Raw genomic sequence first — 21,408 nt, forward strand, 5'->3', positions numbered from 1 at the left:
CGTGTAGTCATCCAAGCACCCTTTTCCCCCCTGTAATTTGGCTGACATCCAGATCGCACTGCTGTAACAATGAGCATCAGCTACGGTGATGGATTTCTCACTCGCTGTCAAATGACCCCTGTCAGACCTCTACACTGGGTTCTGGAACTTTCCTGGCTCTTGGAAAGTTATTTCACATTTAGTGTGAACAGTGGAGGTTTAAATAAGAGTGAAGTTCAAATAAGCCAGGATCTCTGTGAACAAGCTTGTTAAGACTTGTTCAGACTTGTTCAGACTTTTCAGATTATAAATGTTTAGATGCTTTGCCCTGAATTAGGTAGCCGAGCTTGAAAAATCTTTGCAGGTGTTACAGACTCCTAAACAAGACGCACACCATCTAGTATTTCCATTTTCCATCTTGCATGCCTATCTGCTGTGTGAATGCTGTTGAAATTTAATGTCTCGCATCGTCTTTTCTCTCTCTCCAGTGGGCGACCGTGACCTTCCATCTCCCTCATCACGTGCTGAGAGTGGTAACAAGTGCCATCGTGAACGAGCTCAAAAAGCTGAATCAGAATGTGGCGGCCCTATCGGTCGCCTCTTCGGTCATGGACAGACTCTCCTACCTCTTACCGAGTGGAAGGCCAGAGCTAGGTGTTGGACCCGGACGCTCTGTAGACAGGTAACTGCATGAAACAGGGCCACTTCCGTTTTTTTGTGTGTGTGTGAGATTATTTGTGATGGCATAACAGCATTCTGAATTGTAAATGTTACATTGGATAGTGCTTGAGAGGTGTGCTATTACTTTTATAAACTAGCAGACTTTCCATTATCACTTGACGGACAGTGGGACTTATGTTGATGAGTGGACCAAAGCCACATCTATAAACCTGTAAATCGTTGAGATTTGGTGTCTTTCCGCTGGTTGCAATAAGGAAAAACCTCTCAGAACACCTTAACTAACCACACTAAAACACATTAGAAACCACCCAGAACACCCCATATTCATGGTTGCAGGTTTAGCCTGGGCAAGCACATCTCATGTTTTCTAAATAGTGTAAAAAGCTAGTTTTAATTATATTGAATTTGAGGATGTAGTGTAGACTCATTTGTAGGTCTGTTTGAGGTCTGTGTGCTCTTCACCAAAGATCTCATTTCACTTAATATTGTGTGTTTGTGTGATATGTATAGGTCTCTGATGTACAGTGAAGCTAACAGGAGAGAGACGTTCACATCCTGGCCTCATTCTGGCTACAGATGGGCTCAGCCTGATCCAATGGCCCAGGCGGGCTTTTATCACCAGGTTTGTGTCAGCACCATGGCAATGTTTTTTTTTTTTTTTTTAATTGCCCTAACTTTCTCTTCTCAGGTTTCTCTTCTTTTAGTTTCTTTTTTCGCTGTTTGAATAATTCCTCATAATTTACACCTGAAGAATGTGGTTACAACACAACTGCCTTTATAATGTGTCCTCGTATAATGTCTACAGCAAGTCGCTGCAACACAGTATCCATTTTGTTTACATCCGCTTCTCTGTGAGGTGCTAAATTGACATGATAATCTAAAAAATATCTTGTAGTGTGTGATGTGCCACAATTTTCAAATCTTGTAGTGTGCAGGTTTGAGATTTGACAGAAGAAAATCTGTGAAGATTTTCCTTGTGTGTGATGCAACCAGAATTCACTATTGATTAGATTTAAAATCTCCTGTAGTCTGATCCCGGCTTTAATGGCCACTTACTGATTGTGAAAGCCGGATTGTATCACTATTTGGAAGTGAAATAATTTTGAGCCCAGACTAGGTCAACAAGAATGAAAGGAAACAAATTTGAATTATTCAGACGGTAGAAATAAATCTGGGATTATTTCAACATTAACCGTCAATTCATGTTTGAAATGGCTATTATGAGATCATAGATCAATTCATGAATATTTTTATTTCAGTTTTTTTATATATATCCGGGAATTCTTGATGCTGCTATGGTACCTGATGTATTGTCTCTACTTGTGTCACCGTGCATGCCAAGAAGGGTTGAGCTGCGCTGTAACCAAGGAGACCACACTACTCCTCTCACCCATGTTCCCTGTTGTCATGCCAACCGAACAGAGCGAGGGGAGAACAGTGGCTCTGTGTTGTGGATGAAAGGGTGATGCCACAGCAAAGGGACATTCTGTTAGTTCAAGAAATAAAGAACAAAACTGGAAAATGTGATGAATTATGAACTGAAGTTACCTTAAGGACTGTACTGAAAATAAAGAAGTTGGACAAAAAAAGAGAAAGTAAAAAAAAAAAAAAAAAAAAAAAAAAAAACCACTCATTTGGGTCATGTGACATTCTTTGACTATTGCATTTATAGTGTGCAATGATGTATCGTCTTTCTTCACTGCACAACATTGGTTTATTTACCTGTTGTCTTTTGACTGGTCTATTTTTATCTGTTATTTGTATGGTCCCTGAATGTCTCTTTGCACTGTAGATGACGCTAACAGCTCGCTCTTCTTCCTTCTAGCCTGCATCTACAGGTGATGACCGGGCCATGTGCTTCACCTGCAGTGTGTGTTTGGTGTGCTGGGAACCTACAGATGAGCCCTGGTGAGAAGCATCCCACTAAAATCAGCCCACAATGTCACACTCACTCACACAGCAGACATTGCACTGCTATGAAAAGCTTTAGATAAATGTACCGTAACAAAGGCCAAGAGCTGCAATCCCTCCTATTGCTATTAACTATTCCATTACTACATTTTAATGCTTCTTTAGGTCTGAGCATGAGCGCCATTCTCCGAATTGTCCGTTTGTGAAAGGAGAGCACACCCAAAACGTTCCACTATCCGTCACCTTGGCCACCAGCCCTGCTCAGAGTCCCAGTGCAGATGGTTCGGATAAAATCGTGTGTTATGGGTTCGGTAGCTGCCCTCATTTCCTTGCTACAGCAACCAAAAGGGGGAAGATTTGCATCTGGGATGTTTCAAAGCTTATGAAGGTATGTTGATCATCTCTAAAGTGTGTGCGAAAGATGCAATACGCCTGTATTTCAGTGCACTACAATGTTTTTCTCTCTTGTGCAGGTGCATTTAAAGTTCGAGGTGAACCCATATGACCCCGCCATCCTGAGGCAGCTGATCCTGTCTGGCAGCGAGCAGCAGAGTCTCACGGGCACAGAATCACGCAGACCTACGCTCTCCTGGCTAGAGGAGGCCACTTGCTGCTCTGACTTACCTAAACTAGAGGGGGACAGGTGCTAAACCCTCATTTACACACTTCTTGCAAATTATTTTAAAACATCAAACCCTATTATTGTGTTTATTGAACATTTCTTGTGCCTTTTTGTATCTAGCGATGATCAGATAGAGGACTCGGACAGCGAAGAGCATTCCAGATCAGAGTCCGTCACAGGTAAAACATTGATTTTCATGAATTAACAACATTTATTCATCACTTGTTTTTTATATCTACGCCCAGTTTTGTCAATAAGCACCCTACTTATTGTTCTTCCTCCTTATGTTTCTGTAGGCCCACTGGGTCAGAAGGAGACGATGGAGGTGAGTTTGGGAGTCACAGCTCTCAGTGTCCTACAGCAGCCTGAGAAATTGCAGTGGGAGGTGGTGGCTAGTGTGCTGGAGGACACAGTTAAAGACCTGGAGGAGTTGGGGGCCAACCCGCAGCACTCACTGGGCCCCCCGAAACCTGACAAGGCAAAGGATAGGCTGGCTGAGCACCACAACATTCCCTTCCCCTGCCTACTGGCCGGCGGACTGCTAAGCTACCGGTCAGCGGCTAGTTCTCCTCTAGGTCCCCCTCCGTCTCGTCGCTCCATGGATAGCCCAGTAAGGACTGCTGCCCCTGAGGGGCTTGCAACAGACCAGGGTCCCATGGAAATCGAGTCCTGTAATCCCCCCACAGACCTGGGCTCCCCGAAGCTTCCACCAGCCGCACCTGTGCATAGGACTATGCCCGTACTTCTCCTGTACAGCATCAAGGAACCAGACGAGAAGTCTTCAGGGAAGGTGTTCACCCAAATGAACAACCTGATGAGCAAAGGACTTCATGAGGAGGGCTTCACCGTCCCGCAGATTATCGAGATGGAGTTTGACTCACATGAGCAGCTGCTTCTGCAGGACCCTCCCATCACATACATCCAGCAGTTTGCGGATGCGGCGACTGGGCTCGGACCTCTGGATGGGGAAAAGTGGAGCTCGCTGGCTCCACGGCCGGGCTCTCTGGTACAGTGCTTGCGGTTGCCGAAAGCATTAGAAGAAGAGAACCTGTATGTGGACTCTATCACGCCCTGCAGCGATGGCTTACACTTGTTAGTCGGTCTTCAACCATGCTCCGTAGAGTCCCTTAGTGCTATCAATCAGGTGGAGGTATTAAACACCCTAAACCGTCTGCACTCGGCCCTCTGTGCCCATCGCAAAGGACAGACATTGGCCAATGGGCATGACGCCCACTCGGGCATCTCTCCTCCACAGACCCCTCTCATCCTGCCCCCTCACGACCAGCAGCAGGCCCATACTTCCAGGCCTCTGGGGGGCAGTGGTGGCGGTGGATACTTAGCACTCTACAAGTTAAATTACTCCACCCGCATTGTGACCCTGGAAGAGGAACCAGTGAAGGTGCAGCAGATTCGTGACCCACGGGATGCCGTCACGTCTCTCCTCCTCTTGCCGCCAGATGTTCTAGATGGCAGAGAGGACGATGGAGAGGAAACGTCTGAGGAGTCGACACCCTCTGGGCTCAAAAATGGCACTGGGGCAGTGGTGTCCGCAGTGACAGCTGGCCCAAGTGCGGGATCAGCCGTTGGGAAGGAGAAGAGAGGAGAGGTGGCTGGACTCGGACACCTGGTGGTGACTACACAGGCGGGTTACATCATGATTCTGGACTTGTCCACCCTAGAGGTGTTAGCAAAAGTGGAGCCACCCAAGAAAGAGGGGACAGAGGAGGTGGACCCCTTTGTCTCTGTTACCTACTGCTCAGGCACTGACCGGCTGTGTGCCTGCACTAAAGGTGAGCAAGTGCACAGGTATTGACCTTAGGGATGCCACTTTTTTTTTCAGAACAAGTACATTTACTTACATTTGGGTACTTGCCGATACCAAGTATCGGTATAAGTACTTAATAATATCATTACGCGGCAAGCGCTCTCAGAATAGAAGCTATGTTCTATAATAGATCGACACCCTATGTTCATGGTTGCATAGCAACGACAGACGCCATGGGAGCGCAAGCATTTGTGGAAAGGTGAAAGTGGTGCGACCGCGCTTTCCACACGTTTTTAGACGCGAATTGTGAACGGCCCCTTAATGGATTGGTACCGGATGCGGTTGAATCTGGGTAGTTTAACGAGTACAAGTACATGAGCAAAGTATCGGCCGTATTCTGGTATCGCTATCGGTGCATCCCTAATTGACCTATTCATTTGTGATTCAACCCAGACTTTGTTTACCACCATTACAACAGGGTTCTTAATGTGTTCACGTAACAAGGGAACGTGAGGTGTGGAGATTCACTGTTTCTTTCAGTTTAGCTTGCTGCCCACACATACCTTATCACCATGGTTACCAATAAGGTTCTCATTAACCATAGTGGTCACACAGACTTGCTCTCAAATATGGCCACTGTGTCACTGCCTGGCATCCCTGAGATATGACCTTGGGAAGTCAAGGATTGAGTGCAGTGTATTTGTTCAGTGTACTGGTTTTCAGTGTACACCTTTACTCCTGAGGTGAAAATCAAGTTGTTGTTTTTTTTTGTTTTTAATGTGCTTTAAGACAAACCACATACAAATTCATCAGTCAACACCAATGCGGAGTATGTTGTCTTTAAAACTGCCACAAGTCACAAGAATGTAACCAATCCTGTCAACGTGGGTGGGCTTTAGCATATCATTAACTGCTGCGAAGTAGTGGAGTCTCAAGAGAAGCCAGGTGTAGCGTTTACTACAGTAAAGTTTACTGAGTGGATCAGTGGGTCTGAGCTTGTTGTGAGTGAATAGAGGCGGGGACTAATTTGCATATTCATCATGTATCCTAAATGAAGCAAGTGTGTAGAATTACATTCAATCTATTTTAAGGCATGAAGAAATTATTTACAAAAAAAAAAAAAAACTAAACATGGAATTTTGGAGATGTGTTTTAAAGGATAAAATGATTGAGTACAATAGTACAGAGTCTGTATCTGTTGCTTTGGTCTAATAATAAAAATGTGTAGCTAATGAAGGAAAACTAAGTGTTTGAGTGTGTATTACACCTGTGAATGAGTTAGTGGGAGAATAGGGGAATTCCACCTCTGCCTTTTTTACTTTCTTTTTCTACTGTCGGGTCACTGTATTTATTAAACATTCATTTTTATCAAGACAAGCATTACTATTCAAAATACTTGCAGTTAGAAATTTGTAAAAGCCATTAACCCTTAGTATGAACTGTGTAAAATTTTTGCTATGGATATGAAGGATCAAATTGTGTGGTTTGTTGAAGAGGATTGGCTGTACTTTTAGAAGGTATCTGACTTTTCAGTGTTCACTTAATGGGCGATAATACGTGAAAAAATCTCAAACCCACATTGAAGGATGTATGAAACAGTCATATTATCCAGAATATCTTGAAAAAAATCTTGACTTTGCTTCTAAGTGACCAGAACATCCTAGCGTTGTCATGGCAAGCACCATGAGTTGCTCCAGAAAATATAAAAATCTTGTTTTTGTACTTCAGAGGGATATTTTCATTGCAGTATACATGCTATATGTTTTGTAAATGTAAACCTTTTTATTGTGTCCGCTCTAAGTTTTTATTTTCCTTTCTGTAGGTGGAGAGCTTCATTTCCTTCAAATTGGAGGTGTGTGTGATGATATTGATGACGCCGACATTTTTGTCGACGGCCCCCTGTCTAATAGGGCGGAGCAATTACTGGACGGAGCAAAACCCACATCGAATCCTTCGAGTCCAGGTATCACAGGTAAGGGACACATGGAAGGCATTGAACTTAAGTGTTTTTGTAGGGATCAAACAGATGGTCAATTTGCCCCCTCAGCTACCTCACATTAAAGCCTTGAGAAATCCATCGGTCCTGCTTAATTTAATTATGTCTATTTAAAACCGATGATGCAACGTGTGCTTTCTGGGAATTTCTTTGTTCATTTTGTCATTTGATGTAGAGTATCTTTTTCTGTGTAAATCATAGCAGCAGTAAAATGGTGGTTGGCCTTATGCCCATGGAAATGTACAGTACAGTAAGCCATGTGTCTGTTTCCAGGAGTTGACCTCCTGGTGGACCAGCCATTGACCGCAGAGATACTTTCTTCTCTGGTGGAACTAACGCGTTTTGAAACGCTGACGCCGCGCTTCTCCGCAACAGTGCCCCCTTGCTGGGTGGAGGTGCAGCAGGAACAGCAGCAAAGGCGGCATCCGCAACACCTTCACCAGCAGCACCACGGCGACGCAGCGCAACACACACGCACCTGGAAACTACAGAGCGACAGGTATGACACATACAACATTCATCCCTCCCCCCAACAACAGAACAGTTTTAACACACATTATCATTCAAAATCAACATTTGAATCAGTGAAAACAATTAAAATTATATATTATTTTTAATATATTTAAGAACCATAATATCAGATATCTATGTTAATGTTGATAAATATTTGATGTAAAAATAGCTAAATATTTACTCATCAGTAATGTGAGTAAATTACATTATATTAATTTGTAATATCTCTCTCTCTCTCAGCTCCAGCTGGGATGAGCATGTGTTTGAGCTGGTCCTGCCCAAAGCCTGCATGGTGGGACATGTGGACTTCAAGTTTTTGCTAAACAGCAGTATTACTAACATCCCACAACTCCAGGTCACACTGCTGAAGAACAAAGCACCAGGCCTGGGCAAAGTTAACGGTGAGTCCCGGAACAAAATATCCCTCTTTCAGCAGAAAATGAAAGTGAGGATGTTTACCATAGACTAGCTTGACTTGTTTTTATTCCCTAAGTGAATCTCTTGTTGTGTAAAACTTTGTACTGCAGAGACGGCAGTGGACAGGCAGATTGTCTTCCCCTTGTCTCATGTCCTGCATTCAAATGGAGAGAAGAATGGACAGCCACTACTGCACGACTTCTCAGAGGACATCCAGTTCATGGACATCGAGGAGTCACCAGGTAAATGTGCAGAGGAAAAAAGCCATCTTGACTACCTGAAAATGTTATGTTAATGTCTGTCAGGATTCTTTAAGAAATAAATCTCTCTCTGTCTCAGGCTCCAGGCTGTGTCCATTCCTGCAAGAACACAAAGATGATATATTGTGTGGGCCGGTATGGCTGTCCAGTGGACTGGATCTCTCTGGACACGCAGGGATGCTAAGCCTTACAAGTCCCAAACTTCTCAAAGGTTCGCCTGAGCATCACAAGCCATTTATAGCAACAACTTCCACCCATCCAGCAGTGTGCCAGTATACTTATAGTAAAACAACAGTGCAGAGCTGCATGCAGTATTTTACTGGCATGAATATGCAACATAAATGTTTTTGTGTACTATTAAATGATAGTCATTTGGGTGTTAATAAGTGGGATAGAACTAACCAAAATCATATTATCACATGTTTATATACACATTGAAACGGATGTCACAGTCTTGGTAAATGTGTCCTTTTCTTTTTCATTCCACTTTCTAGGCATGGCAGGGGGAAAATATCGTTCATTCCTAGTGCACATTAAGGCAGTGAGTGATAAGGGTCTGGATGAGAGTTTGAGGCCTGTTGTGCGGATGCCCTCAGCCAAACCCCAAAGTAGTAAAGCTCACTCACTCTCGTCCCTGCTGCAAAGGGCTCAAGCCACCAAGGTACAGCAGAAAAATACTTGAATTTTAATTGACTTTTGCGCAATCTTAAGCTGAATTCTGTAAGCCTTTAATCATTCATGCTGTTTTAAAACACTATTTTCTGAAAACACTGACGTCATATATTTGTGTGCTGGTTGATGGGTTGTCTGACTGCTTTATAGACCCCTAGTGGCTGTGTAGCTACATTACTTCATTAAAGAAATGGCACTTGACTTGATCTCTTTGTAATGGAGTAAGAGTTAAAGTCATATGGTGACCACCACTACAGTACTCATTTTAATAAAAATCTCTCTCCTTTTCAGGAAAAAGCTTCCACGTCCAAAGCAGATCCTCAGTCTGCCCCTAAAAAGCCTGATAACTTGCGTGGCTGTGACTTGCTCCAGGAAGTGTCTGTCACAATCAGGAGATTTAAGAAAACGTCTGTACCCAAAGAACGGTAAGAGATACTGTTCAAGTCATACAAGTATACATTATATACGCCACCGTTTAAAAGTTTGGGGTTGGTACGATTTTTAATGCTTTTTCGGCATTAAAAAGAAGCCTTTTATACTGCATTTATTTGATCAAACTACAGTAAAAACAGTAATGTTGTTAAATATGATTAAAATTTAAAACTATTATTTTGATTTTATTCCCGATGCAAAGCTGAATTTTCAGATGCAATTAGTCCAGTCTTCAGTGTCACATTATCCTAATATGCTGATTTGGTGCTCAATAAACATTTCTTATTATTATCAATGTTAAAACAGTTGTGCTCCTTATAAATATTAATATTTATAAAATATAAACACAGCAACCCGGCCATAGTCTAACTGTGTTGTCTGTGTCTGCTTATATTTCCTAGAGTGCAACGGTGTGCAATGCTTCAGTTTCCTGAGCTCCATGAAAAGCTGCTAAGAGGTTTGTGCAAGCGTGCAGAAGACGGTCAGAGCTCAGAACACTGTCAGAGTCTCATCTTGGACATCCTCTGCTGGCTGGCAGGGGTCTACTCCAACGGACCCTGCAGGTGAGACGCCACCGTGAGCCTGTATTTTTAAACTCGGTTTTATCTTGTGTCTTTTTAATGAATTTTAATAATATTCCCTTAGTTTGAGAGAGGGAAAAGAGGGGCTTCTGACCAAAACCAGGAGACGGCTGACAGATATAATCAGGGCGTGCTTCTTCGAGGCCGGCCGCAGTATAGCTCATAAATGCTCTCGCTTTCTTGCACTTTGTATTAGGTAAGTTTGAAACCTTTCTGTATTTTTCTGATCTTCAGTCTTGTCATATAGTCTTGTTGCAGAACTAATGGTCTACTGTCCAATATATATTTGCAGATGCAATCATTTTATGTTCATTAAACTTAATGGTTGATTGTCTTTGATGTTTCAGTACCGGTAAAGGAGACCCCGGTCAGCAGGGTTTTGGCCAGGCTCTATTTAAAGCTCTTCTGGATAATATGCCTTATCTGCCTGCTGCTGCCACAGGAGGTAATTTTTTTAAGTAGTAAATGTATAGTGCCTTTTTGTAGTGATGTAAGACCATTTTGCTTAAAAAAGTTAAACTTTAATTTATTAGTGTACAGCAGTGTTTCCCAACCCTGTTCCTGGAGGCACACCGACATTACACTTTTTCCAACTGTTCCTAATCAATCACAACTGAATCAACTCATCAGCTCATTAGTAGAGACTCTAAGACAGAAATATATGAGGCCGATAAGGGAGACATCCAAAATGCGCACTGTTGGTGTGCCTCCAGGAGCAGGGTTGGGAAACACTGGTCTACAGTACCGTTTAAAAGATTAAGATCAATAACATTTCCTATTATTATCATTGTTAAAAACAGTTGTCCTGTTGGAAACTGACAAAACAAATTCCCAGTGTTGTTTGATGAATGGAAAGTTCAAAAGAATTGCATTTATTTGATCAATTTAATATATCATTGCTGAATAAAACTATGAATTTCTTAAGAAATAAAAAAGACTGCCACTTAACAGTATACTTAAGTGATTTATCTATATTTAAAACGCTTATTTTCCTGTCTGCCTTTGTCTCTCAGGATCTGTCTTCTGGTACTTTGTCCTGTTAAATTATGTGAAAGATGAGGACCTGGCCAGCTGCAGTACCGCTTGCGCCTCTCTGCTCACTGCTGTCTCTCGGCAGCTGCAGGACCGCTTGACTCCACTTGAGGCGTTGTTGCAGACCAGGTCAGCTGAGCCATACACAAACTGACTTTTGTTTAATGTACTTGAACAAAAAAGTATTTTATGAGCATGTTAGATGTGATAATTTTAAGGAAATTAAATGGTTTTGTCATGGTTTTCTCTATTCAGATATGGTCTATACGGGTCTCCATTTGACCCAGTACTGTTTGACCTGGAGGTGAGTGGGTCTTCTTGTAAGAATGCCTTCAACAGCAGCATCGGGGTCCAGTCGGACGAGATCGATCTGTCCGATATTCTCTCAGGTGTGGCAATGCATTCTTCTCCTTTGACACACTTACATTCATCAATAAATATTAAAACAAAAAAGACAAACGTTTAACGTCTTATTTTTTCTCATCTAATGTCAGGTAATGGGAAGGTAAACAGCAGCGGGGTGGCAGAGGGCAGTTTCACTGCTCTGACCGGCCTGCTGGAGGTCGAACCCCTGCACTTTACTTGCGTCTCCACCAGTGACGGCACCAGGGTGGAGAGGGATGATGCAAGTATGTTCACTGGTACATATCCCACTTTTCTTTTCCTCTCTATCACATCTTGTTTCTTTTATAACCAACCGTGTCATCGTGGACCTCATCTTTAAGGTGCGGTCACATTAGCTGGTAAAAAAAGGTCCATTGTCAATAGTGTAGCATGAAGCACGGCTCAGATAAATGTCATAATTTGCATAACCAACTTGAACCTGTTGCGAAATCTGTTCCCCTATACGTTCTTTTGTAGTGAGCACCTTTGGTGTGACGCCCACAGTGACGGGGCTATCTGCTGGGAGCGTTGGCGAGGCGTCCACGGCCCTGAGCTCAGCTGCACAGGTGGCCCTGCAGTCACTGTCTCATGCCATGGTGTCTGCCGAACAGCAGCTTCAAGTCCTTCAGGAGAAGCAGCAACAGCTTCTAAAACTACAACAGCAGGTCATATATGGACACACTCTTCATTCATTTCAATCTTGATGTCTTGATTGATTCTGTACTTTGTGACTTTATGTAATTGATTATATTATGAAATAGAAGGCTAAGCTGGAGGCCAAACTTCACCAGACCACCTCAGCAGCAGCCACCGCAGCATCAGGCGTTGTCAACTCAGTGCCATCCAACCCGTCCGCCCCAGGCTTCTTCATCCACCCTTCTGACGTCATCCCACCCACCCCTAAAACGACCCCGCTGTTCATGACACCTCCTCTCACCCCACCGAATGAGGCAGTGTCTGCGGCCATTAGCGTGGAACTGGCTCAACTCTTCCCAGGATCTGTCATTGATCCTCCACCTGTGAACCTTTCAGCACAGAATAAAAACTCACAGAAAGCCAAAGCAGTAAGTTCTGAAAAACTCCTCTTCCTTATATATTCATATTGTTTTAATGTTATTATTTAGTAATGTTCAGTTCTACTTGTGCACATTAGCAGATAGGAATAGTGTAAATTATGCATGTGCTATTTTCCTGTAAGGGGCCATGTGTTTGTGTTTGAACGTGGAATGTGTTCAGCTAATGTACATATGTGTGTGTGTGTGTGTGTGTTGTCATTGCAGAACCACATAGGAAGTGGCCTGGCATTGGCAATCTCACAGGCCTCTCATTTTCTACAGCCTCCACCACACCAGTCCATAATTATCGAGCGAATGCATTCAGGTACTTCAGTCCCAGAGGAAGAATTAAAATGATTTAATTAGATTAAAACAATTAGCTTAATTGACATGTTTAAAACACAAAAAAATCTAAATGTACTCTGAGATCATTTAACTAAGTTTTTCCCAGTTTCTTTTAACAAAAAAGTTGTTACAGCAAACAAAAATATGTGAACGATATGCAAGTTTTGGGTACTTGTGATCCATATACTGTACAGTATCTGCTGCAGTATTTCAATCACTAAAAATAGCACGACATTCTAAAATGCTTAATGCGAAAAACACTTACCGGTAATAAAGGGCCGTAATGTACTAAAACATGGATATTAAATGATCAAACTCAATATACACCTTAATTATGATGCATAAAATCAGAACACTTTTACTCACAATTTCTACCCCATAAAATATTTTAGAGCCTGGCATAACTGCTTGTTGTTTTAATGCAAGTTGTCTTATCTTAAAACTAAGTCATACTGAGGCCCCTTTTAGAATTTTGCTGAGGCCTCCTAGTGAGCCTCAGCCTTCTGGTTGATAATCACTGCTCTGGAACTCTCTTTAGTCCTCATTCTTTTGCTTTTGCTATATACTTTGGTGCACCAACATCTTTTGATCATGTGATCTGAATGAAAGAATGTCCCTTCTCTATAGGTGCAAGGCGGTTTGTGACTCTAGATTTTGGCCGGCCTGTGTTGCTGACAGATGCGCTGATCCCCACATGTGCTGACTTGGCCTCCCTTTCCATCGATATTTGGACTCTTGGGGAGGAGGTGGATGGGAGGCGACTCGTGGTCGCCACAGATATCAGCACACACTCTCTAATTCTACATGACTTGTTGCCTCCTCCCGTCTGCAGATTCATGAAGGTTTATACAAGTTTATGATGATCAAATGTGTACAGGTCAAATGGCAGTGTGCTTTGTATAAGCTGTAGCGCAGAGAAAATAATTAAAAAAAGACAAATCACTGATATTCACTCTATGCCCCTCCCCCAGATCACTGTGATTGGTCGATACGGCAGCACTAATGCCCGGGCTAAAATCCCACTGGGCTTCTATTATGGACACACCTACATCCTGCCCTGGGAAAGTGAACTTAAGCTGATGCATGATCCTCTGAGAGGGGAGAGTGATGCTGCCTGTCAGCCAGATCTGGATCAACATTTGTCAATGATGGTGGCCCTACAGGAAGACATTCAGTGCAGGTTGGTGAGGCTGCAAAGCACAATTAACTAAGCTGCCATTGGCATTGACTGAAGTACGCTACCATTTAAAAGTTTGGGCTCAGTAAGAAGTTTTTTGTTTTGTTTTGAAAAGAAACAATACTTTTATTCAGCATGGACACAAAGACATTTGTAATGTTACAAAATATAATAATAAATAAATACTGTTCTTTTGAACTTTCTATTCATTAAATAATCCTGAAAAAATACATCATGGTTAACCAAATACAGTTTTTAACACTGAAAATATTTAGCAATGTTTCTTGAGCCCCACATCAGCGTATTAGAACTGAAGATTAGAGTATTAGGGCTGAAAATTCAGCTTTGCCAACACAGGAATAAGTTACATCTTTTAAAAATATTTTAGTATAGAAAAAAGTTGTAACTATTTTAAGTTGTAATAATATTTCACAATATTACAGTTTATACTGTATTAATCAAATGCAGCCTTGGTGAGCAGAAGCGGCTTTTTAAAAAAACCAACATTAAAACCTCTGACCAACCCTAAACTTTTGAATGGTAGTGTATTTATAATTACACTTAAGTGCTAATAATTAAAAGCTTTTGTCAAATAATGGACATTATCAGTTTTAAGGGCCTGCACTTTATATATTTTTCAAATGGTATAGATGGAATTTTAAATATGCCAATCTCTCGTAGGTATAATCTGGCCTGTCATCGCCTTGAGACGCTACTTCAGAACATCGACCTGCCGCCTCTTAACAGCGCTAATAACGCACAGTACTTCCTGCGCAAGCCTGATAAAGCTGTTGAGGAGGATTCCCGTGTTTTCTCCGCCTACCAAGACTGCATTCAGCTTCAGCTACAGCTCAATCTGGCTCACCATGCTGTCCAGAGGTTGCGTGTGTCTCTGGGAGCCACCAGGAAACACCTACCCGAGAACTACGACCCCAGAGAGCTGGTCCAGAACTCTTCTACCGAGCAGCTCCGAACCATCATCAGATACCTACTGGACACACTGCTCAGCCTGCTGCACTGCTGTAATGGTGAGGGAGGCAGCCCGTTCCAATACCACCTCTGAATTGAAATCTGAATTGACCTTACTTTATTTTAGTTCTTCAATTTTTATGTCAAATTGAAAGTTTTTCCCTTTTTCTTGCTCAGGTCACTCTGTGCCCACAGTGTTGCAGAACACGTTTCACGCCCAGGCATGTGAGGAGCTCTTTAAGCAGCTGTGTATCAGTGGGACTCCTAAGATCCGTCTGCACGCGGGTCTGCTGCTGGTGCAGCTGTGTGGAGGTGAGAGGTGGTGGGGCCAGTTCCTGTCCAATGTCCTGCAGGAGCTTTACAACTCAGAACAGCTGCTCATCTTCCCCCAGGACAGGTAACACAAAAAACACACTCTTTCAGATGTTGTATAAAGGCCGGGACACACCAAGCCGATGGTCGGCCGTCAGGCAGTGTCGGGCCAGTTTTGAGTGTAGGTGGGCTTATTTTTATTTATTTTTTGGTGTGTTCTGCACCGTTGGCTCTAGTCGTACGCTGACAGGGTTTTATGGGCCGATTTGACTTGTTGAATCGGCGTCTGGCCGTCAGTGGGAGAGAGAACTCTGATTGGCTTTTCAGCTTAGCGAACGACTCAGTGCACAAGAATAAAAGCGAGCAAAGAAGGCGGTGCAGACAGAAGCCCGTTATAATTTTGTGTGATTATTCCTGAGCATTCGAATGCGCTTATATTTTCATAATAACATGAGCTGACAGGAATAAAGAAAGTGATCAGCGTGATAAATATTTAAAATAGTAAGCAAGCGCTGCTTTGTTTACAGTTTGTATGTCTGCAGTCCTAGTTTCGGTTTCTCTGTTTGAATGATGAAAATAGACTGATACCTGCTGATATAGACAGATATTTACTTACACGTAGGCGCAGAACGCAGATGCTAGTTGACAGTCGCCTTTACATATGCAAATACATTTTATGTGAGGTGACTAAAAAATATCTTTAATTAGCCAATTGCTAGTATATTGTACAATTAGTCACCTGAAATTTAGAGGCAAAAAGTTTAGCGCAGATATAATTTCACAAATTTTTTTTTTTCAAAATGTCCATCTTGGCGAGCATCCTAGTAAACATAGTCGGTTATGTCTTAAGTAAATGTAAACAGTCGAGAAAAAAAACGCATGTGTAGAGTATCAGTTTATTGGATCTGTGCATTATGTCTTAAAGTGACAACAGCCCAAGAGTCCTGCTGCTGTCTGTTTTTAATGTTAATCAAACAACAGACTCACTGGAAAAAGTCAATTAATGCTCTTTAAATGAATAACTTTAATAAGAATTAGTCTATATTTAATTTATACAGTGAAGACTGCGCAGTTATTTTACATTTGATTCATTTATTCAATTTCTGTACCTAATCTACCTATTTGGTATCTAACTACTGTAGATCTATTTTATGTTATATTTATGTAAAAAAAATAACAATTTGCATTGTTCTTGCATTCCATGTAAAAAATTCTGGCAAGTAAAATAAAAAGTGACTCAAGCTTCAATGTCCGTAGAGGATTGCTACTTTTTTCTTTACTTTTAATAAGATAATATAACACAATAAAAACACCTATATTGTGATCTAATGTGGTAAAATAAGATTTTGGTCATATTCGCCACCCCTAATCGGAACTATTCCTAAATACACTCAGACCTCTTTTCTTATGTTAATCCATCTTTTTTCCTTCCCTCAGGGTATTCATGCTGCTGTCCTGTATTGGCCAAAGATCTTTGAGTAACAGTGGGGTTCTGGAGGGTTTGTTGAACCTTCTGGACACACTGCTATCTCCTCTGCAGCAGAGTACTGCAGCACAGCCCCGCAGGACAGAAGGTGCGTGTTTCAGAGTGAGATTTTTATGTAATATGCGTCAGTGTGTTTATGGTAATGTTACGGTATTTGTGTGTGTTTATAGGTGTGTTGGATATCCCCATGATCAGCTGGGTGGTCATGCTGGTCTCTCGACTGCTCGACTATGTGGCCAGTGTGGAAGATGAAGCCTCTGCAGCCAAGAAACCTCTGGGGTCAAAAGACAGAGAAAGATCCTTTTCTGGTGAGGCCTGGGCAAGCATAAGAACTGAAAATTCAGTGTGTTTTTGTAAACGCTACTGTACACTAGTTTGAGGTCAGCCAGATGTTTTTGAAAGGAGTCTCAGAAATCAAACAATTTCCATTAATTATTAGCACTTAAGTATAATTATAATTACATAAGTTTAAATGTTCGGGGTTGGTAAGATTTTTTTTGAAAAGTTTTTTTGAAAAGTCTTTTATGCACACCAAGCTGCATTTATATGACTTAGAATAAAGTTAAAAAGTAATTGTGCAATAATATTATTACAATTTGAAACTCTTTCTATTTTAATATGTTTTAACATGTTCTATAGCTGAATTATAAGCATCATTAAGAAATCATCATAATATTCTGATTTGCTGCTCAAGAAACATATCTTATTATCAATGTTGAAAACAGTTGTTGTTGTTTTTGATTAATTGAAAACATTTTAAATAGGAATATTACATTATAAATGTATCTGCTTTCACTTTTGATCAAATTAAGATGTCCTTGCTGGAAAAGTTGATTTCTTTACAATAAAATAACATCTTTCTGATCCCAAACTTTTGAAAGGTAGAGTACATACTGAATAGAGATGTTTCTTCATTGGTAATGTGTCTTTGTTTTCCTCTTTCCAATCTCACCAGGGAACCAGTGGAGTTTCATAAATAACAGTCTGCAGTCTCAGAACCCAAGCAGATCCGCCAAAGGCAGCAACAGCAGTTTAGATCGTCTATATTCACGCAAGATCCGCAAACAGCTTGTCCACCACAAACAGGTACATGTGTCTCGCACAAACTTCCTGTGCCATTTATAGGCTACTTTTATACCATAACACCGCAGATGATTCTAAAATCTGCACTTTAAGTCTTTTCCTTTATAGGTATAGTGAAGATGTTAATGAATTCTCATTTCATTGCAGCAGTTGAATTTATTGAAAGCCAAACAGAAAGCTTTAGTGGAGCAAATCGAGAAAGAGAAAATTCAGAGCAACAAAGGCTCCTCCTACAAGCTGCTGGTGGAACAGGCCAAACTCAAACAAGCCACGTCCAAGGTGAGAATAGATACTTTTGAAAACTAATTTTGTCTCTAAGGGGTGGTTGTTGGACAAATTAGGAGTAGCAACAGATATCAAAGCACACATTAGCAGTGAAAACATTACCCTTGAACAGATTGTAAAGTGAACCATGTGGTTCTGTTTCTTTGGCAGCACTTTAAAGATCTGATCCGTTTGAGGCGGACAGCTGAATGGCCACGCTCCACCTTGGACTCCGAGGCGTCAGTGGCAAAAGAGACCCCCGAGGTGGAGCTCCTGCCCTTTACGTTATCTCATGAGCGCTGCATCTGCGTCGTCCAGAAGCTCGCTCTTTTCCTCCTCTCCATGGACTTTACCTGTCACGCAGACCTGCTCCTGTTTGTCTGCAAGGTGCAATTTTTTTTAATCCTTACCTTTCTTAATTCAGTTCTCAATTAACTACTAGCCCTGGGGTTTCATAACTTGGACATACACAAAATATAAGTTTTGTTTGTGCTGTTGAATTTAGATACAGACCTCAAACTTTTGATTGGTAGTGTATTGTCACCAATGCTTTATTTATTTGATTTTAAAAAATCCAGTAAATCCAGTAATATTGTGAAACATTAATACATTTTAAAAATGTATTTATTCCTGTGATGGCAAAGCTGAATTTTCTTCAGTGTCACAATGATCCTTCAGAAATCATTCTAATATGCTGATGCTAAACAGCATTCATTTGAAATAGAACTGCTAGACATGTCCTTGTTGAATAAAAGAATTAAACTTTTGAACGGTAGTGTATATGTTGTAGACCATGCCTATGTTCTAAGTCTCATCCACTGCTTAGGTATTGGCCAGAATAGCAAATGCAACACGACCCACAATCCACCTGTGTGAGGTGGTTACAGAGCAGCAGCTGGAGAGGTTACTGCTGTTACTGGTGGGGACGGACTTCAATCGTGGGGACATCTCATGGGGCGGAGCCTGGGCCCAGTACTCCCTCACCTGCATGCTGCAGGACATCCTTGCAGGTTTGTGTTTTAGGTTTGAAAAGATGGTCTCAGCTGCAGAGTTCTAAGTGACCCAAGGACAGTCGTATGCATTTTATGTCACTGTTTTACATTTAGATGTTGTAATCGGTTTTCAGGAGAGCTGTTGTCTCCGGTGTGTGGGGATGGGATGGAGGGGGCGGGGGCTGATGAGGCCGGGGCCGCCTCTTCCTCTGTGGTGGTGGATTCCGATGACTCTCTCCCCCAGCCGACCCCCATCCCACTCGTGGAGACCATCGATGAGCCTCTGGGACCAGATATCATCGCAGGTACACCCGGGACATCCTCTGTGTTCCAAAGTGCGTTGGTAACCCCGCCCGATAGCACGTCACCTCACACGGACCCTCACCTTTTTTTTTATTTCTGATGTTTATTTGTTCTTTTTCCTCTCTTGAATGAGCTGCATGTGTTTTTTGTGTTTGCTTTTGTATATAATATGTAATAGTGGTACAATGCAGTGGACAGGGGGTTGGAACAGTGCAGATGATTTTGACTTGGTCTATAGTAATTTAAAACCTACAGTTGTTAGTCATTTTATCATTTATTATGGGTAAGATTTTGTCAACGTCAACATTCATTTAAAATGGGTCAACGATCCACTGTTCGGACGCCCTGTCGGTCTAAGAGGAGTGTGACAGCCTGACGTCCTGAAGTAGGCTGTCTGTGTAGTTGCTTCTCTTGATTTGCTGCTCTTGCAATATTAAACGTCTTTTCGTTGCCCAAAGGTGCTCCTCCACTGTCATCTTTGGAAAAAGATAAAGACATTGACTTTGACTTGCTACAAGACTTGATGGATGTTGATATTGATCCTTTAGATATTGATTTGGAAAAAGATCCACTCGCCGCCAAGGTTTTTAAGGTATGGACCTCCTTTCTCTTTCTCTCTCTGTTCTTTAGGCATTAGGGGTGTAATTGTTAGATTTTCTCACAGTTCTGTTCTCACTATTTTAGTTTGGCTTTGCAATTACTTTGTACATTGCTAGCCCAATACCCATATATGTCTGATGTCCATCCGATTGCTGATATTTTCGTTTTGAGAGTTGCCCTTATTAGCAACATTTCTGTAAAATGCAGCGCACTTATACATTTATATTGTGAAATGTCTGAAAGTACAGCGATTCAGTGACATCGAAAATTTCTATAATTACTCTTGAAAATAGCCACATTACAATTCACACACTTATTCTCATCATTAGATGCTATAAATGTTCATACTGAACCGTGGGAAGTGAACCGTACGTTTCACCCCTATACTGCATGTATTATGTAATCGGAGATCAGTAGTTGAAGTTATGTTGTAATATTTAGAGCTGATTTGCACAAATTCAATGTATTAACCCCTTGTAGTATCTTTCATTTTTTTTCTCAGAGATGAGTGTCTGAGATTTTTTGTGTGTTGTTTTTTCTTTTTCTTTCATGTTCTCTCTTGCAGCCGATCAGCAGTACCTGGTACGATTACTGGGGTGCTGACTACGGCTCGTACAGTTATAACCCCTACACGGGGGGTGTGGGCATTCCCGTGTCCAAACCTCCTGTGGCCGCCACGGCAGAGAAGCCTGGATCTCAGAACCTCTCAGTGTCTGTGTCTCAAGGTGAGAGGTGTCAAAAATACATGAATGACATAAAACATATAATAAATGCTAAATAAGAGTGCTATAAAACCTTTATTTTTTGTTCCAGCACTGGATGCTCGACTGGAGGTGGGATTAGAACAGCAGGCAGAACTTATGCTGAAAATGATGTCAACATTGGAGGCAGATGCAATATTGCAGGCGCTGACATCCACGTCTCCTTCTGGTACAAACACAAAAGGAAACACCAACAGACATTTGTGTCTATTGTGTACAGGGTTCCTACAGTCATGGAAAATCTGGCGATATCATGGAATATTTTTTTTATATATATATATTTTGTAGTTATGTCAAGTACTGGAAAAGTTATCAATTTATTACTTTAATAAAATCTTAGTCTATAGTGAGTATAATTTTTTTCAATTTCAATCTCAGTTCTAAAACATTTCTTCTGGTAGAAGTTGATAATTGTAACCTTTACATAATGATTTCTGATCATTCCAAATCAATTTTAAAGTAAATTTCCAAAAGTTTGAGGAACCCACTTTTATTTATTTTATTTTTTTATAAAATGATTTGATTTCATTTAACTAGCATCACCCCCTCTCTTCATAATCTTTTTTCCTCTCTTGTTTCAGTGGCCCAGTCTGCAAACGGGACAGATGACTCTCTTCTGCGTGGGGGATTCCACAGCTCTCCCCCTGCCAGCAGTCTGATGGCACAACCTTCTTCCATCCCCATGTTGAGCACCTGCTTCAACAAGCTCTTCTCTTTACTCCAAGTGCATCATGTTCAGGTACGGACACAGTCTGTTTCTGTTGCTTGAATTTACCATTGCTCTTTCCCTATTTCCCTAAAATCTAACTTACAGAA

At 41.6% G+C, this 21,408-nt stretch overlaps 1 protein-coding gene across 8 annotated transcripts in view; it reads left to right on the plus strand.

Annotated features, from left to right (window-relative positions):
- Nucleotides 1-21,408, plus strand: part of birc6 (baculoviral IAP repeat containing 6) — a 94,229-nt gene that overhangs the window by 14,724 nt on the left and 58,097 nt on the right. For 2 of the 8 annotated variants that reach the window (XM_079631953.1, XM_079631957.1), the window contains exons 4-41: nucleotides 468-661; nucleotides 1,171-1,282; nucleotides 2,486-2,568; nucleotides 2,737-2,959; nucleotides 3,045-3,214; nucleotides 3,314-3,372; nucleotides 3,490-4,983; nucleotides 6,781-6,930; nucleotides 7,228-7,453; nucleotides 7,708-7,868; nucleotides 7,995-8,126; nucleotides 8,224-8,355; nucleotides 8,639-8,805; nucleotides 9,108-9,241; nucleotides 9,650-9,811; nucleotides 9,894-10,025; nucleotides 10,177-10,274; nucleotides 10,843-10,990; nucleotides 11,117-11,250; nucleotides 11,356-11,502; nucleotides 11,723-11,910; nucleotides 12,007-12,309; nucleotides 12,526-12,625; nucleotides 13,273-13,487; nucleotides 13,617-13,825; nucleotides 14,504-14,850; nucleotides 14,969-15,188; nucleotides 16,541-16,677; nucleotides 16,760-16,897; nucleotides 17,545-17,675; nucleotides 17,820-17,951; nucleotides 18,108-18,323; nucleotides 18,763-18,946; nucleotides 19,063-19,263; nucleotides 19,690-19,823; nucleotides 20,397-20,556; nucleotides 20,645-20,761; nucleotides 21,174-21,331. In XM_079631953.1, coding sequence (XP_079488079.1) covers nucleotides 468-661; nucleotides 1,171-1,282; nucleotides 2,486-2,568; nucleotides 2,737-2,959; nucleotides 3,045-3,214; nucleotides 3,314-3,372; nucleotides 3,490-4,983; nucleotides 6,781-6,930; nucleotides 7,228-7,453; nucleotides 7,708-7,868; nucleotides 7,995-8,126; nucleotides 8,224-8,355; nucleotides 8,639-8,805; nucleotides 9,108-9,241; nucleotides 9,650-9,811; nucleotides 9,894-10,025; nucleotides 10,177-10,274; nucleotides 10,843-10,990; nucleotides 11,117-11,250; nucleotides 11,356-11,502; nucleotides 11,723-11,910; nucleotides 12,007-12,309; nucleotides 12,526-12,625; nucleotides 13,273-13,487; nucleotides 13,617-13,825; nucleotides 14,504-14,850; nucleotides 14,969-15,188; nucleotides 16,541-16,677; nucleotides 16,760-16,897; nucleotides 17,545-17,675; nucleotides 17,820-17,951; nucleotides 18,108-18,323; nucleotides 18,763-18,946; nucleotides 19,063-19,263; nucleotides 19,690-19,823; nucleotides 20,397-20,556; nucleotides 20,645-20,761; nucleotides 21,174-21,331 — 7,548 coding nt within the window. The remainder of the gene's footprint in view (nucleotides 1-467; nucleotides 662-1,170; nucleotides 1,283-2,485; nucleotides 2,569-2,736; nucleotides 2,960-3,044; nucleotides 3,215-3,313; nucleotides 3,373-3,489; nucleotides 4,984-6,780; nucleotides 6,931-7,227; nucleotides 7,454-7,707; nucleotides 7,869-7,994; nucleotides 8,127-8,223; nucleotides 8,356-8,638; nucleotides 8,806-9,107; nucleotides 9,242-9,649; nucleotides 9,812-9,893; nucleotides 10,026-10,176; nucleotides 10,275-10,842; nucleotides 10,991-11,116; nucleotides 11,251-11,355; nucleotides 11,503-11,722; nucleotides 11,911-12,006; nucleotides 12,310-12,525; nucleotides 12,626-13,272; nucleotides 13,488-13,616; nucleotides 13,826-14,503; nucleotides 14,851-14,968; nucleotides 15,189-16,540; nucleotides 16,678-16,759; nucleotides 16,898-17,544; nucleotides 17,676-17,819; nucleotides 17,952-18,107; nucleotides 18,324-18,762; nucleotides 18,947-19,062; nucleotides 19,264-19,689; nucleotides 19,824-20,396; nucleotides 20,557-20,644; nucleotides 20,762-21,173; nucleotides 21,332-21,408) is intronic. The other 6 variants (XM_079631958.1, XM_079631959.1, XM_079631956.1 and 3 more) reach the window with 4 other exon arrangements.

The sequence above is a fragment of the Phoxinus phoxinus genome (genome assembly GCF_949152265.1).
Source record: "Phoxinus phoxinus genome assembly, chromosome: 13".
Classification (NCBI taxonomy): domain Eukaryota; kingdom Metazoa; phylum Chordata; class Actinopteri; order Cypriniformes; family Leuciscidae; genus Phoxinus; species Phoxinus phoxinus.